Here is a 15,607-nt window from a genome sequence, read left to right on the forward strand (position 1 = left end):
AAACTTTAATGGAAAAAGGACCTGCGAGGTTGCCAGCCCGGGCTCAGGCCACCCGGGCATTGTGTGCGGTGAGGCATAGCCTTTCCACCGCTGCCCGGGCCCGCTGGATAGCCCATAATTGGTCGTGTAGTTCTGAACTAGTCAGAGCGCTTAGCCATCGCTCCTCGAGAAGGTCCGGTTCTATGTTGTCCTCTACGTATACTGAACTGATCTGTGTGCACTTCCACAAGATGTGTGCCATGTCTGCGTGTTCGTGTTTGCAGAGCTTGCAGCTTGCGTCTGGATATTGTGTTGAATTTATTCTGTTTAAGTGTACTGGGTTTCGGAACGTTCTGGTTTGCAATCTTCTCCAATCTGTTTCTTGAGACCTGTCGAGTTGTTTGTGGGGTTGTGGGTATGCTTCTCTTTGTTTCGTGTAGTGGCTGGTTGTTTTTTTTTTTTGACAATTTTGATTTCCCTTTATCATTTCTACATTTAAATAGAAAATTACAAAGAAGTTTCCACGTGCCTACCCTGGCATCTTCCAGCTGTGATTAAGAAAAATTTTGACCCTCAGCATCCTTTCTTCTCGTTTGGAAGGACAGGAGCTTCATCTTAAAAATAATGAATTCACCTTCTACAGCTTCTCAATGTGGTCTCAAATCTTATGACAGCATATGTATTACTAAGTGAAGTTTTTGTTAAGATGTTGATACAGCATGCGACCTAATTAGTAGCCTTTGTGTACAGAGATATGATTAGTCTAATAAATAGGAGGATATTAAGAAGCACTTCTAACATGGTCTGGTCATGTGTTTAAAAAAACTAATTTAGCATGATTTCAGGCATAACTGTTGCCCCTGAAAAATATTTGGATCATCTGCATTGACATTGTTTTTAGAGAGCACCAAAACTGCTTTGATTGAAGTAGCCTCGTGGAACATGAAGCATCGCTTCTTGCTGAGTCAAGGAAATATCTGCATATCTGAGGTGCAGGTGCATGTGAGGTGCAAAGGCTGCTAATAGGAAAATTACTTCACTAGCCTTCCAGAGATTGCTTCAGTAGTCTATGCTACTCGATCATAACCAATTTACCAGAGTGAACTTTCATCACAGTTGGCTTTGCAATGTTTATGCAAAATATCACAATTGCCTACTAGACATGTGACTGCATTAAACCTAGAAGTAATGACCAGTAAGATTCATGGGGCAGCAAAACTTAGTTTATTACTCCAGAACAATATGCCAGGCACTTCGGTTATTTCTGCCATAGAGTTTCTTACATTAATTACTAGAGGGAACTCTGGCGCTGCAGTCGTACCACCATGGGAATGATGGGAAGCACATGGATTTGTCTGATATTCGTGCTTGTGAATTAAGACGTTCTTGTGACTTCGTATATTATATGCTATATAAATCTTATTGTCGTAAACTTCAGCGCAGCCTGTACTCTTCGAAGTGCAGAAGACACCGCCAACACGCATAATTGATATTGATTGCAACGATTGAGCTTGTCCAGGTGACCAAATGAAACGAGCCAAGCGTCTCAAGGCACTGGTATGCCCGCGATAAATTCATCAGGGCGTTGCACTCGCTTGTCGTTACATCCCTCCGTGGCTTAATGGTTTCAATATCAGACTTCTGTTCTAGAGTTCCTGTGTTTGAATCCTGTCGTCGGATGATTTTAATGTTTATTTATTTATTACACAGTATATTGTTGAAAATGAGTGGTTTACAAAGTCACAAAGCCCTTTGAAGCGAAACAGACGAAGTTCAGGCAAATCTATGTACTTCCCATCATTCCCATGCTGGTACGACCGTTCTTGTTACATCTCCTGTAGACACTAGCGTCAGAGTTGCCTCTAGTAATTATTGTATGAAACTCTATGATTTCTGCACCTCGCTCGTGCAGAAGCCGCACCACACCTGCTGCGTAAACATGCACTACCTTTCCACCAAGGGCAGGGAATGCTGTGAACTCGCCCTCTACAAAGCCTGCACTAAGTAAAACAAATCACAACGTGCAGTTGCTGCCATGTTGAACTGGTGGAACGAGTAGTGAAATGCAGCACCTCCTGAACTAGTTCAGAAAGTGCAGGTTAATCGAGTGGAGATTATCAGTAACAGAAGTTGAGTGATTCTGCATTACATTCACAAAATATACTTCATGATACCTTTCCATTTATTTCTTCAGTTATTAAGAATCCCTTTTGCATTGTTGGACAAAACTACAGAATGCCAACATATTTTCCAGCATTCACTGGTAGCAAACATGTCAAAACTGGATTCTGGATTGCTGCTTTGCCCGTAAACCCCCAAGTTAATTCCGGAAAAATGTACCGAATTTTCCAAATTTTTTTATGTACTCATTTTTTCGGTGTCATTCTCATTCTAAACTATATTAGTTCATTGGTCTCTGGTTAGAAATAACAAAAAAATGAAAGCTGCTCTTGAGGGCAGCTTTCCCTCAATGCCGACTGTAACTCATCTTTGAAAGTCAGAGCAGCATAACATCGGGCAGAAAGAGTGCGACTCGTCATTGGCGATATTGGTACTACCTCCAGTCACTAGTACAGCTCGGGATGAAGGTTTAAAGGTTGCGACTTCGTTGTGGCTCAATTTTAATTCTGCAGCTGTTACACTTGGGTGTAGCGTGTGTATGTACGTGTACATGCATTAAAATGACTTCATGCTAGAGCAAAGCAACTGTAGTACAGAGAGGCATCAGTCATTGGTCGTCATTTCTGGTGGAATAATAATGCACCTGCCGCTCTGTCCAATGTAAATCTTCCCGCACTTGAGAGGAATCTGATAAACTATGCCAGCGTTACAAGGCACAAGAAGGGACACATGTCTATTAGATAACCGTTGGACCATTATATAACCGTTGGACCATTAGGGTCACGGAATCGGTTCCAAGAGGAGGGAAGCGCGCTAGAGGACGGCAGAAGACTAGGTGGTGCGACGAAATTAGGAAATTTGCGGGTGCTAGTTGTAACCGGTTGGTGCAGGGCAGGGGTAATTGGAGATCGCAGGGAGAGGCCTTCGTCCTGCAGTGGGCATAACATAAGCTGCTGCTGCTGATGATGATGATGATAAATAAACCAAATCAAATTTTATCGCAATTGGACTTTACATGGAACATCACGATGATGGAAACACCAACGTCGACAGCGCAAGCGTCGATATAATTGCTATCGCGGAATATAAAACGTTCTTCCACACGTACAGTCCACTGAATGAGTCGTCCACACAGCGTAGACATAGAGTGCATGTAGATGTTTAATCAAAAAAGAGCATTTATATTCTGTTGAAGCGTAAGGGTCAGGTGTGTCAGCAAATTACAAAAGAGAAATGTTAAAACATCATAGCAGGGCATGCGTTGAGGCTTTTTAGTTGTTCCCATTAGCGGTGACTGCTTGGAATACGGAACTCGAGCGCCAGGCCACCTGTTCGACCCAGAAGTCCCTGACGACGGACGGCAGCAGCTTGGTGAGCACCGCGGCCGCTATGCTGCCAGCATCCGAGGCACCGTGCAGCAACACGTATGTTCCCTCCAGCCAGGTGAGCCACACGTCCACCGGAACCAGCCCGTTTTCCGTCACCTCGAATAGGACGTTGAGTGTAACATAACTAGAGGTTGTCGACACCTCGCCCGAGTGACCAGAGCAGTACCTGCGTTGGCGTCGAAGATTTCCCAGTTTTATTAAATATTATTACTAGTTTCATTAAAATACTTATTTGGACAGCTTTTAACTCCTTTCACACTTGCCAAATAGAGACAGCCGTACAGTATACAGCTAACAGACTTTCAAGAAAACAAACATGCAGGAGAAGGGAAAAGGGACTGTACACTGTTACTATAAAAATTATTGTGTATGATAAGTAATTTTTTTTATCAACTTCATACGCTTAATGGAACAAAAGCGAAATAAAATCCTAGGACAACTTACTGCCACAGACATTGGAATACACATCCTCTGCTTGACGACTGTGATAAATTGAGCTGTAATTGTGCCTGCGTTTAGTTTCCCGGCTCTTTACGTGGACATGTTTCTGACATACTGCAGGGAGTGTCAGCGCCATTCGTGGACATGATAGAGCACGTGGAACGTCCACAAAATCGTACGCCTAGTGAAATACTTGATCATACAAACAGGCAATTGGCCAATGAACTCTCATAAAGTGTATAGTATATTCGCCTAAGGAACCAATTATTCAGGAGTCCAAACCCTCAATTTCTGTGTCAATACTAAGTCTACAAACTGTTAAATACATAATACACATGAAACTTGAATTTAGCAGATTTTCTTTTTAGACGTTGTGGTAGTTTAACTTGTGATAAGGTTTATATCTTCAATAGAGCGAAATAAAGGGAACGAGAAAGACTATTTGCCTTGGCAGGCGCCAAACGCGGTATGTGTCAGTGACATCTAGGCTCTGCATATACACAACCTTTTTAAGGTGCCTACGGTGTTCTACCAGATGAGCTAAGGCGATATCTCTGGCTCAAGCGGTAGAGCACAGTGCTCATCATGCGAAGGTTATGAGTTTGGTCCCCACTGCCGAAAATTCATGTCTTCATCTACTTTCATGTCCCTTAGCTTTATTATGACTGTAAATGTTATTTGAAATATTACCTTCGTCGAATTATCTCTTTATTTACCTCAATGCTCTTCGTTTCCATTCCTTCATGTATTCCGTGGCTTAATAAGTTGTTCGCTTCATAGAATTATTAAAAAATAGCAACCGTTGGCTTCCCCTGATCTTAATCGAAGCCAATTGTTTTTCATAAACAAGAAAGTAAATTGCATCGGCCGGTTCAAGGATTTTGATAAGCATAAATCTCAGCCCTCCTTTTCGCATATTGCTATGTTTCGCTCTTCCTGGACATGGCAGTGCAAGCCGGTAGTCTACGCTAGACCACGGGTAATACATCCGACAAGGAAGCGAAATAATTAAAGCATACTCGGGCATCAAAATAAGACAATCTTGGGTTTTACGAGCGGAAAAAAAAAAACAGAGTGTGGATAAGTTTTCACCGTCGGAGTTCTAGAACCGCGCACCGGAAATGTGGTTGCGCCTGCTTAGGCTTTGAAACGAATGGCAGTGGACCAATATAGAAAAAAACTTCCTTTCATGAACGGAGACATTGTGCCCAGCACTAATTGAGCGAATATGTTTTGGCCTTCCCACCAATATATACGGGAAATGGCACCTTGTCAGCTAGAACCCTCGATGCCCGAGTAACTCTGCTAGCTCACTGAATCAGTAGTTTCTATTCAAGGGCTGCCGCCACGGCACGCAAGTCGCCCGAGGTGCGAGTGCTTCAATAGCGACCTTCCCTGGACGAAGAAAAACATTGATGGAAGAGTTGCTGACCCTACCGCTGCAATAACGCCTCGTTGATCCTCATCGCATGGTGGAACTCGCTATGAAGTCTCGCTCCTGTTCACAAGCAGTGTCGTTGAACATTGATCCGGACAGAAGGCAATGTATCGGTTGAAAAAAAAATTATGAGCTCGTTAGAAGTTGTTTTGGGGACTAAATACGTGCGATGAAGCAATCTCAGCGAAAGCAAAATCAACGTGAATAGACGCTCTCCAGCGAGCTGCAACAAAGCGCCAGGCGTCAACTCGGCGGACATGCAAACAGTGGAAGCGACGGGCCAAGGTAGATACTAGCACGAGAGGCATCTCTCTTTTCCTATCGCCTAAGGTGTTGGCCATATGCTGGACAAAAGCCAACCGGATAAATGTTGCACACTGCCTCGCTGTTTCCAAAAGAACTGTCATTGTGTGCAGCAAGGTCACGTCTTGACGACGTACGTACCTCCACGGTGCCACGAAACGCAGCGCTCCCTGCGTGCTCACGGGGACTTCGAGCATCGGCTTGCCCTTTCGGCAAAAGGGCCGCGGGGCGCCACGCATCGCCAGTGTGGACAGTCCCAGCAGAGTGGTGTTGCCAATGTGAAGCCCCGGCAGCAGCTCGCCGCCTTCCGATTTCGGGATTTCGTAGGACATCGGCAGCCGCTGCAGGAACGCGTCCACCGCTTGCTCCAGGTCCACGCCGGGGAATGTGCACTCGCCTGGAAGGCAACGCGAGAATATTCCTCAGCCGGTTTTCACACGTGAGCGCGCGAGAAAGTTTGCATGCTGTGTTGTGATCTTCTGCACATTCTGTACAGTCTGGACCTCCACGGAGCCTTCAATAGTGTTTCACATTCCGCTATCCTCCGAGAGCTTAATCTCATTGGGGTTGGCGGAAAGACGTAGGACTACATATGTGCCTTCTTATCCAACCGTACCGCAACGATACACATAGGCTCAGAGCAACCCCTTTCGTATGCTTTAGGTAGCTACGGCACGCCCCAAGGCTCAATGCTGTCCCCTTTTCTTTTTAATCTTTCTATTATGCCGATGGCGCAAGCATTGCGGTCTATTCCCGATCTCAAGTTTTCACTCTACGCCGATGACATCACTCTTTGGACGACTGGTGGCTCCTATGGAGAGATTCAAGACACTATATACAGGCCGTAGCAGACGCCGTCGTGGCTCATGCCGGGGCTATGAATCTCACATGCTCCCCTCAAAAATCCGAGCTACTTCTTCGCCATCCCACCGGGGGGCCGGAAAACACCTGTCTAGTATACAGGTCATCCTAAACCACATCCCCGTTACTAGATTGGACAGGCTCCGGGTGCTCGGTTTACACATTCAAAGCAACCGGTTCAACACATATACCCTACATACACTCCACACCACAGTCGATCACACCCTGCGCCTTCTAGGGCGTTTCCAATAAACATGGCGGACTAAAGGAGGCCGAACTTCTCCGCTTGATCCAGGCCTTCGTTATCAGTAACATTACATTCGCAGCACCATATCTACATTTCCTTAAATCAGAATCAGATAAGATCAACTCTTTTACGCGGAGAGAGAGAAGAAACTTTATTAATGAATGGTCCGGCAGTTTCGTTGTGGTGGCCTCAGGTGGCGGCTCGAAGTCCTTGGACTCGGGCGGCATCTTTGGCTTGCCGGACGGCCCAGAGCTGGTCTGCCAACTCTGAACTTTTGAGAGCCGCCTCCCAGCGGCGGCGACGCCGATGGAGAAGGTCCCCGGCGGCCCCCGCAGCCGGGGCGGCGTCGCGAAGGAGCGAGCTTGAGGCTTCCCGTACTGTGGTAACGGCCGCGACTACGGACGCGTCGCGAACGGAGGTGCTCTCATTACCGTGGTTGCCGGCACATTCCGAGAGTATGTGTCGCAGCGTTGCTCTCTGTCCACAAGCTTTACAGGCATCGGTTGGATATAAACCCGGGTAGCAGTGATGTAGGGCGGCGGGGCTAGGGTAGGTGTGTTTCTGGAGCGAGCGTAAAGTTACGGCCTCATTCCTGTTTAACTTGTCGTGTGGTGGCGGGAATGTGCGTCTTTGAAGTCTGTAGTGTTGGGTGAGGTCTCTGAACGTGGTCAGGCGATCGCCCCACGCCCATTGTGATTCTTGTTGCCGCATTTCTGTTGTAGTGTCCCGATCAGGCAGATCCGATGCCCCGCTCTCGGGCGCGGGGGCGGCGATCACATAATCTGCGGCGGCTCGGCATGTGAGACCTCGAGCCGTGGCGTGGGCCGCCTCGTTGCCCGCGAGCGGGACATCGGTGTGTGCCGGGGTCCAGAGGAGGAAGACCGTAGAATTTTGGGGTTGCGAGAGCGATGACGAGTCGCCGCCGTCACAAATTTGGAGTATGCGGACCGCTTCCCGCGATACGCGGCCGCGCGCGAAGCCGCGGATTGCCGCCTGCGAGTCGCTGATCACGATCGCAGCGCTAGGCACCGTGGCCAGTGCTAGGGCTATTGCGGCTTCTTCGGCCGCCTCCGTGTGTCCCGTGGCGCTCGCGAGGCACTTACCCGTGCGGTCTACAACCGTGATCACGTGTGCGCTTCCCTCTCCTTCATATCGCGCAGCGTCTACGTACACTGCCTCGCTGCTGTTGCCAAACTTCTTCTGAAGGTCTCTTGCTCGTTTGTTGCGTCTCGCGGCGTGGTGCGTCGGGTGCATGTTTTTGGGAAGCGGCGGGATGATCAAGCGGTCGTGGACCGAGGCCTGAACCGCCATTTTTTCTCAATGCTGAGTGTGGTACGCGATGTCGAGTGACTCGAGGATGCATCGACCTGCCTTTGAATTAGATAATCGTTCGTATTGCGCCATGTCGTGCGCCTCGATTAACTCGTCAAGTGAGTTGTGAAGCCCGAGCTCCAGAAACTTCTCGGTGCTCGCGTTGAGTGGAACGCCGACCGCCCTCTTAAAAGCCTTTCGTATCATGCATTTGACCTTGTTTTTTTCGCACCTTATCCACTTAAGGTAGGGTGCAACATACGTTATGCGGCTTATCGCGTACGCCTGCACGAGACGGATCGCGCAGTCTTCACGCATACCATTGCGTCTATTCGTGATGCGACGCAAGAGTCGGATCGTGTCATCTACCGAACGACGAAGTCTTCGCACCGTCTCTCCGTTATGGCCATTTGCCTGCAGGTGTAACCCCAGGATTCTAATTTTGTCTACGTGCGGTACGGGAGTACCATCTGCCAATATAATACGTATTTTGGAGTATTCCCGTTCTTCGTCGCGCATGGTTTTACGACCTCTCCTTGTGGGTTTGTAGATTAACAGTTCGGACTTGGTAGCGGAGCACTCCAGGCCCGTTCCACGCAAGTAATTCTGGACCGCATCTACTCCTGCCTGTAGCGTTCGCTCGACGTGACCGTCACATCCTCCCCCAGGAACCCAGAGGGTGATGTCATCCGCGTATGGACTGTGATGCAATCCTTCTACTTCTGTTAATTTCTCGGGTAGCCCGAGTAGAACTAAATTGAAGAGTAAGGGTGATATGACGAATCCTAGCGGCGCGCCGGACGGACCCGTCTCAAATTCCGGCGATTCCTCGTCGCTAACGATGATGCATGCACGCCTGCACGCGAGGAAATCTCTAACGTAATTATACGTTCTTTGGCCTAGTCCTAATGTTCTAATTGTTTTTAAGATTGCTTCGTGTTTAACGTTGTCAAAGGCCTTTTTAATATCTAGGCCGAGGATTGCCTTAGTGGAGCTGGTAGTGTCGTCTACGATCTGGTGTTTAAGCTGAAGCAATACGTCCTGTGAGGAGAGGTTGCGGCGGAATACTAGCATGGTGTGCGGGAATGCGTCACGGTCTTCGAGAAAGTCGGTCACGCGGGTGAGAACTGCGTGTATCATGACTTTGCCGACACAAGACGTAAGCGAAATCGGTCTTAGATTATCGAGCGTAACTTTCTTCCCGGGTTTTGGAATCATGATAACGCGGGCCCGCTTCCACGCTTCGGGAAGGGAGCCCCCTCGCCAGCACTCGACGTAGGTCGCGAGGCGGGAGATCGACTCGCCGTCTAGGTTACGGAGAGTCTTATTGGTAACCTGGTCCGGGCCGGGCGCCGATTGGGTGTTTAGTTCGAACAGGACTATACGAATTTCTGCTTCGCTAAATTCCGCGTCCAATTTATCGTTTGCGGCGCCGTCGTATTCGGCATTTTGGATGCGGCCTTAACGATCACGTATCACGATCACGATCAAGTAACGATCACGTATTGCGTCGAAGAAGTTATCACAAAATACATAAATTCGCTCTGGGGGTCCGCATACGTACCTCCACTGAAAGGCTAATGCTTACTGGAACTTTCAACACACTTACTGAACTCATAGAAGCCCACCTCACATCCCAATATAGCAGACTTTCTAACACCGCAACAGGTCGCCACATTCTACAAACTCTTTCTGTCACTCCGGCACCCATCTTCAAGACTAAATACACCATTCCACATCACATACACGAAAACCTCTGCATCCACCCACTTCCTAAAAACATGCATCCTGTGCACCACAAACAGCGCAGGAGGCAGCGAGCAAAGGCTCTCCAAAAACAATTCTCCACCTTAAAAGACGTGCTCTATGTTGATGCCGCCGAATATGGGAACAGAAATCATTACGCAATATCAGTCATCAACTCTCACGGCCAGGTCGCTGCGGCCGCCTCCATTCCTGACTCTTCCTCGGAGGAGGCGGAGGAAGCGGCCATAGTCCTGGCCCTCACAATACCAAATTGATCAGTTATCGTTAGCGACTCCAAAGCAGCCATACATAACTTCTGAGCGGGTAGGGTCTCTAAGCCAGCCCTTTCTCTCCTCTTGGCCCATCCTTTCCATCAAACTGTGGCACTAATCTGGACTCCCGCGCATGCGGGCCTTGCCAGAAACGAGGCGGCTCATGCCAGTGCCCGAGGATTTACAGTCCGGGCTCAGGCATCATATATGTCGGACCTCGCCACGGAGGAGGCGCCGTTTACAGCGCGGGATCGACTTATTACCTACCACGACATCTGCAAGCACTACCGATTAGACCGTTTAACCTTTCCGCCACTCATGGGCAAATCCCCGCGTAGGTGTGAAGTTTTGTGGCGACAGCTGCAGACTCGCACCTTTCCGTCCCCTTACCTCCTCCACCACATTTACCTTTCTCCCTCTTGTAAATTCTGTGCCTCTCCCAAAGCAAACTTAAACCACATCATATGGCAGTGCCCTAAACACCCCCTTCCCCCTTTCCTCAAGCCATTACTATCTAGTGAGGAGCACTAGGAGGCTGCCTTGCGCAGCTCCAGGCCCGATTTTCAGGAGGCCATCCTGAAGTGGGCCGAGAGGATAAAGGAGGCCTACTTCAAGTAGTTCCTCTCCCCACCCTCTATTACATTGCCCCCTTCCCTTTAAAGAGGGATAAATAAAGTTTTTCATCATCATCATCATCTATACATTACACCCTCCGGCTTCGTGTGCTTTAAAAAATATTACCCTTGCTTAGACAAAGGGCAGTGTTACAAATATGAATGCACTAATTGAACGCACTCGGACTTTGATATACTCGTATGCTGTGGCCCTTCCTTGCTTTTTCTACAGCGGCAGCGACAACGAATCAAGCTTCAATGTTTATCGGCAGTCTCTTTTAATCGAGTGCACTGCTACTGATGAGGCGACTCGGCAACGATGTAGGCGTGAGTCGTCGCCTTCCTGGCACTTTTACAGCGAAAAGCTCTTTGCCTGACGTACCTGTATATATATGCGTGCTCTCGTGGGGGGGGGGGGGGGGGTGTACCTGGGCTGGCTAGGGCTGGCTAACGTCCGTAAAGTGAACGAAAAAGATAACGAACGGTAGTACGGTGCACCCGAGATTTCCCCGCGCGCCGCACCTGCGCAGTGGGGGAGTGCACCCTGTCAGGATTGGGGGCTCAATCCCATCGCTCGAGATCCGTTGCCAAGATTGGAGTTCGGCATGAATTCGAAGGTAGCTGGCCCATGCCGTCGTCCAACTTATCCACGCTGAGGACGTTGATGAAGGGAAGAACTGCTTCTCATCGAGAACGAGGAATATGGGTTTATTTGCAGTATTTAAACCAGTCTAACATGACTGCTTGAGAAAAAGAGTGTCAGTCCAACATGACTGCTCAAGAGAAGTGTGTCGAGCATCCGCACAACAGCCGTTTAAACACTCGGTCCGCCGGCGATACAAGGTGACGCGAACGTTCGTTTACTCATTGTAAATTCGCCGCCGCCCCGCAGAACAGTTTACGCACACAAAGGCACGCACACACATTCCGAGGTCTGGAGCCGACGTCAGAGGGGCGCCGTTCCGCAGAACAGTTTACGCACACATAGGCACACACCTTCCGATGTCCGGCGCCGATGTCAGAGGGGCGCCGTTCCGGGTACCTCGGAGACATTCTGGGTAGCTCGTTGTCCTGCGTGCCGGCCGACGCATGGCAAGCGACATAAAACGGCTTTCCCGCGTCAGCTTGCTCACGCGTAGCAAATCAGGTCCGCGCTGGGGACCTCGGGCACAATAGTTCGTCCGTCGAACCCGTTTCGTCACAACGGCGATGGGGCTGGTGGATAGAGGCGGTTTTCAGCACAAAGCCCGCTTCTTCGAACTCAGCCTAGCTGCAGCGACGGAGAGTGGGGGATGCGCGTCTTGTCCCCCAGTCGTAATTGGGTGGCAATTTTGCCTTGCAGCTCGCCATTCTTAACAACCCGCGCTGTCCTCCGTTGCTGCCGGCTGCGTCTGCTGTCGTTTGCCCTCATTACAACGGCGCTACATTGGTGGCGGGAAAGCACGGGGATGTGCGCTGGATAGCCGCCGCGGTGGGTAAGAACGGGATTGTGCATCGCAGTAATGGGCCACTGCAGCATTTGCAAGTACAACAAAATGGGAAAATTGACAAGACCCCGCACTGGCGCTACGACCGAGGAACAAGCCGATTAGGAGGAGAGGCGTCGATAGCAGAGACTCGACTACAACCAACGACAACGTGCACGTGATAAAGCGCGAAATGCGGCCAGTGACTTTGCCTCCGAAGAACGTCAGCCAGAGCAGATGCGAGAGTCTAATCATCGACGTCGAGCCCAAGCTACCGATGAAGATGGCGCATTGGAGGCCGCTCGTGAGCGTCAAGCTAGGCGTTCGAGTCTGCGTCCGCCCGTACAAAAATGACTGTTGATTAGCCATTGATATATCGTTGGGGAATTGTTGAAACAACGGACTTCAACAAATTTTCAAAAGCAATTGAGTTCGCTCAACACTTGCACAACAATATTACCGTTGAGTGTTCTCAATAAACAATTTATCGGGTAATTGGTGTTGATTTTTGTAGTTCTTTTGTTGCGTTGCAGTTGAGTCCAGTATCAATAATTAGGACTCGCATATGAAGACATTCCAAAAATTTAATGCGAAGCGTTCCAACCTCATTGCTGTCGCTTTGCGGCAGGTAGGTTCTTCTTTCGCCTCGTTTTCATGAAAAGAAAATAATGTGTGACCGATGGGGTGGCATTGAACGTCGGCCGTCGAGCCCGGTGCTCTAACCATTAGGCCACAAACGCGCGCATGCTCCTCTCGTTCGAAAGCCACTAAGTTCTGAAATGCTTGGCGCGTGCGCAGCGTGCCACTTGCTCGTGCTGTCGCTAAAGCTGGCGCTTTCTAGCGCCTATCTCCGGGACCGCCCCACTTTCGTAGCCGTTTTCTCTCTGTAAAAACTGCAGCGTTAGACTAGCTTTATGACCGCCCAAGTTCATAACGATTTATTTCTTCGCCGGTGTACAAATGCCACCGTCGTTTTAACATACACTAGATGACATAGCAATTGGTACGATCCAAAATGAGCACGTTTCGGGGAGCAGAAGAATGCGAAGTTCACTCGCAAACACGGTGACTACGCGCATGTGGAGTTTCCCAAAAGTAGACACGGCGGCAGCGCGCGCGGCCGGCGATAAGACAGGCGCCGACACGCGACGACGCTGCCTTCGAGCATCCGACGCGCTGTGGGAACCGTAGGATGCAAGCGGCGCACACGCTGCAAACATACACGTGAGAGATCTTCGAATTTCCTGCGACGCACCCTCTGTCCGGAAAGTAAATATAGCTTTTTTTATCCAACGGCCGTGGTACTAGAGATCAAACAACGAACACGCTTTGAGATCGCAGCGCGCATCCGCTATAACCATTGACTTCAAATAGCTTCTGATTCAGAAACAGCCGCAACAGTATCGCAGCTAATCGCTGTATCTGCGGCTGCTCCCGACTCTCGCCTTGCAAGAAGCATGCGATTTATTTGAGCCTCGCCGAACTGTCGTCATCTCGTATCCCAAGCCTGCAGGACACGTCTCGTATGTTCAGTTTAATAGAAGAACACCAAAGGGAAATCAAAGAAATACAGGTAACGGACTCTTATCACACCTTACTTGTCACCTCGTCATCTGCAAAGGTGCTATAAACTATTCTGGTAGCGTTACTTTTGTAAAAATAATAATATTAGTAGTAATTTTTCTTTCTAGGTGGCGCTACCAACGTCAAGGTAGTGTTCGGGTGTGTGTGTGTGTCTGCGCACGCCATGTGGCGCACGCGGTTGCAACCGTTGTAGCTTCGTTTTGAGCCCACGTTTGCAACAGTACAAATTGTTACCGCTAGTTTCTTAGCCGCATATTTTGGTCGTAGTATTTGTTGTTTACGCTACAAATTCGGTTGTTCTTAAAACTTTGTGAAGGTTAGTGGATGAAAAATTATTACTAATTATTTAGTCGTTTTTCCGTGCGGTTATTTTGTGTTTGAAATGTTTTTATAACTCCATACGATAGTGAAGCTGTGAACGGCTTTCGGACTCAGTTAGTTGGTTGCCTTGTGTGGTGGTTCACGCCTCGTGCTTTTTGATGAAAGTATTTTTTCTTTTCGGATATCATGACGCACATTTTAGTGAAATGCTTTAACGACGATAAGCGGGACGTTTATCCGTTGAAGTCGTTGGCTGACTCAGCTACTAGTCTTCGACTGATGTGCGAGCCTGGCTGTTTTGATGAGTTGCCCGGCAGAGGTCATGATGCCTGTTGTAGAGAAGGCACCCTGAAACAGTCGCAGCCGAACTTCTGCAGATAGGTAAGTAATCTCGTTTTCTTGGGCACGTAGCCTTTTTTCTATTTTGACATTGACAAGCGTGAGATGTTAAGCACACCGTTCACTTTCTTCAAGCAAACCGTATGCCCCGGAGCGAAAGCGCGCGATACTAACGCTCGCTGCCGCCGTCACTTCGTTTGAAGCAATAGTAGGCGAAGAGGCAGCGGCGCGCCACGTGCGTAAAATTGCATTGCTTCATTTGTTCCTGTCTAATGACCTTTCCTTAATTTGTATGAGAGAACACAATTGGAACATAAGAATCAGCTTCTCTGAGCAGTGATAATTTTATACAGTGGCCACGCCATCTTTCATAGGGGCTCACGTAGGCCGTCTAAGCGCTTGTTATCGCGTTCCGATACGCGAGAGGCGCGCTGCCTTTCAAGGTATTTAGGCAGACACTACGAGCTTAGGAGAACCGCGCCAAATAATTGTGCAGCAGGTGTGCAGCTGTGCTACTTTTGTACCACACTCGTACCGGAAGGCGGTGTTGCACGTCACGCTTGCGCATTTCGTAACTATAGGCAGGTTGCGAACGTAATTCCGCGCCTACTAAGGCGCCCCTCGCGGCGGCGAGCGCGGAACCGGCAGGATACGACCGGCCCGCTTGCGTTCGGAAAGCCTGTCTGTGCACTGTTTCGCGCGTAGCTGTTGCCTTTTCTGAGCAATGCCGAAGTTCAACCCGAGCTGTTGCGTAGTGGGCTGCAAGAGCACGTACACCAACTCACGAGGAACAAAGTTTTACAGGTTTCCAAGCCGACCGTATGAAGCAGAACGGCGTCAACATAGATAGCGCTCGTCCGACGGCATAAGCTGTTTTATGTTCCGGCGTTATGCCAAGTGCGTTAACGCTGAATTCTTTGCTTTTACAGCAATGATGGCAGCAACGGGACACCTGCAGTGCGTACCAGGATATGCAGCAAACAAAGTAGTTTGTTCCCACACTTTACTGCAATAAAGCTGTGGAACTCTTTCCCAATCCTCTCTCATTCAAACAGCGCTAGGGCTTGCTAAGAGATTTGAGGAGGGGTTGCAGCTGTTTGAGCTGGCATACACCCTTCTGCGCCCAGCATATCAACTAAGGGGAAGTTGAGATCACCAAAATTTTTTGACGACGTG

The 15,607-nt window shown here is 49.0% G+C and overlaps 1 protein-coding gene across 2 annotated transcripts in view; it reads right to left on the reverse strand.

Moving 5' to 3' along the window:
- Window positions 1–3,243: 3,243 nt before the first annotated feature.
- The window catches only part of LOC126540245 (uncharacterized), a 57,668-nt gene continuing 45,304 nt past the window's right edge, over window positions 3,244–15,607 (reverse strand). For both annotated transcript variants that reach the window (XM_055075912.2, XM_055075911.1), the window contains exons 3-4: window positions 5,812–6,067; window positions 3,244–3,654 (exon numbers count right to left, since the gene is read on the reverse strand). In XM_055075912.2, coding sequence (XP_054931887.1) covers window positions 3,372–3,654; window positions 5,812–6,067 — 539 coding nt within the window. In that variant the 3' untranslated portion in view covers window positions 3,244–3,371. The remainder of the gene's footprint in view (window positions 3,655–5,811; window positions 6,068–15,607) is intronic.

The sequence above is a fragment of the Dermacentor andersoni genome, chromosome 2, assembly GCF_023375885.2.
Source record: "Dermacentor andersoni chromosome 2, qqDerAnde1_hic_scaffold, whole genome shotgun sequence".
Taxonomy (NCBI): Eukaryota; Metazoa; Arthropoda; class Arachnida; order Ixodida; family Ixodidae; genus Dermacentor; species Dermacentor andersoni.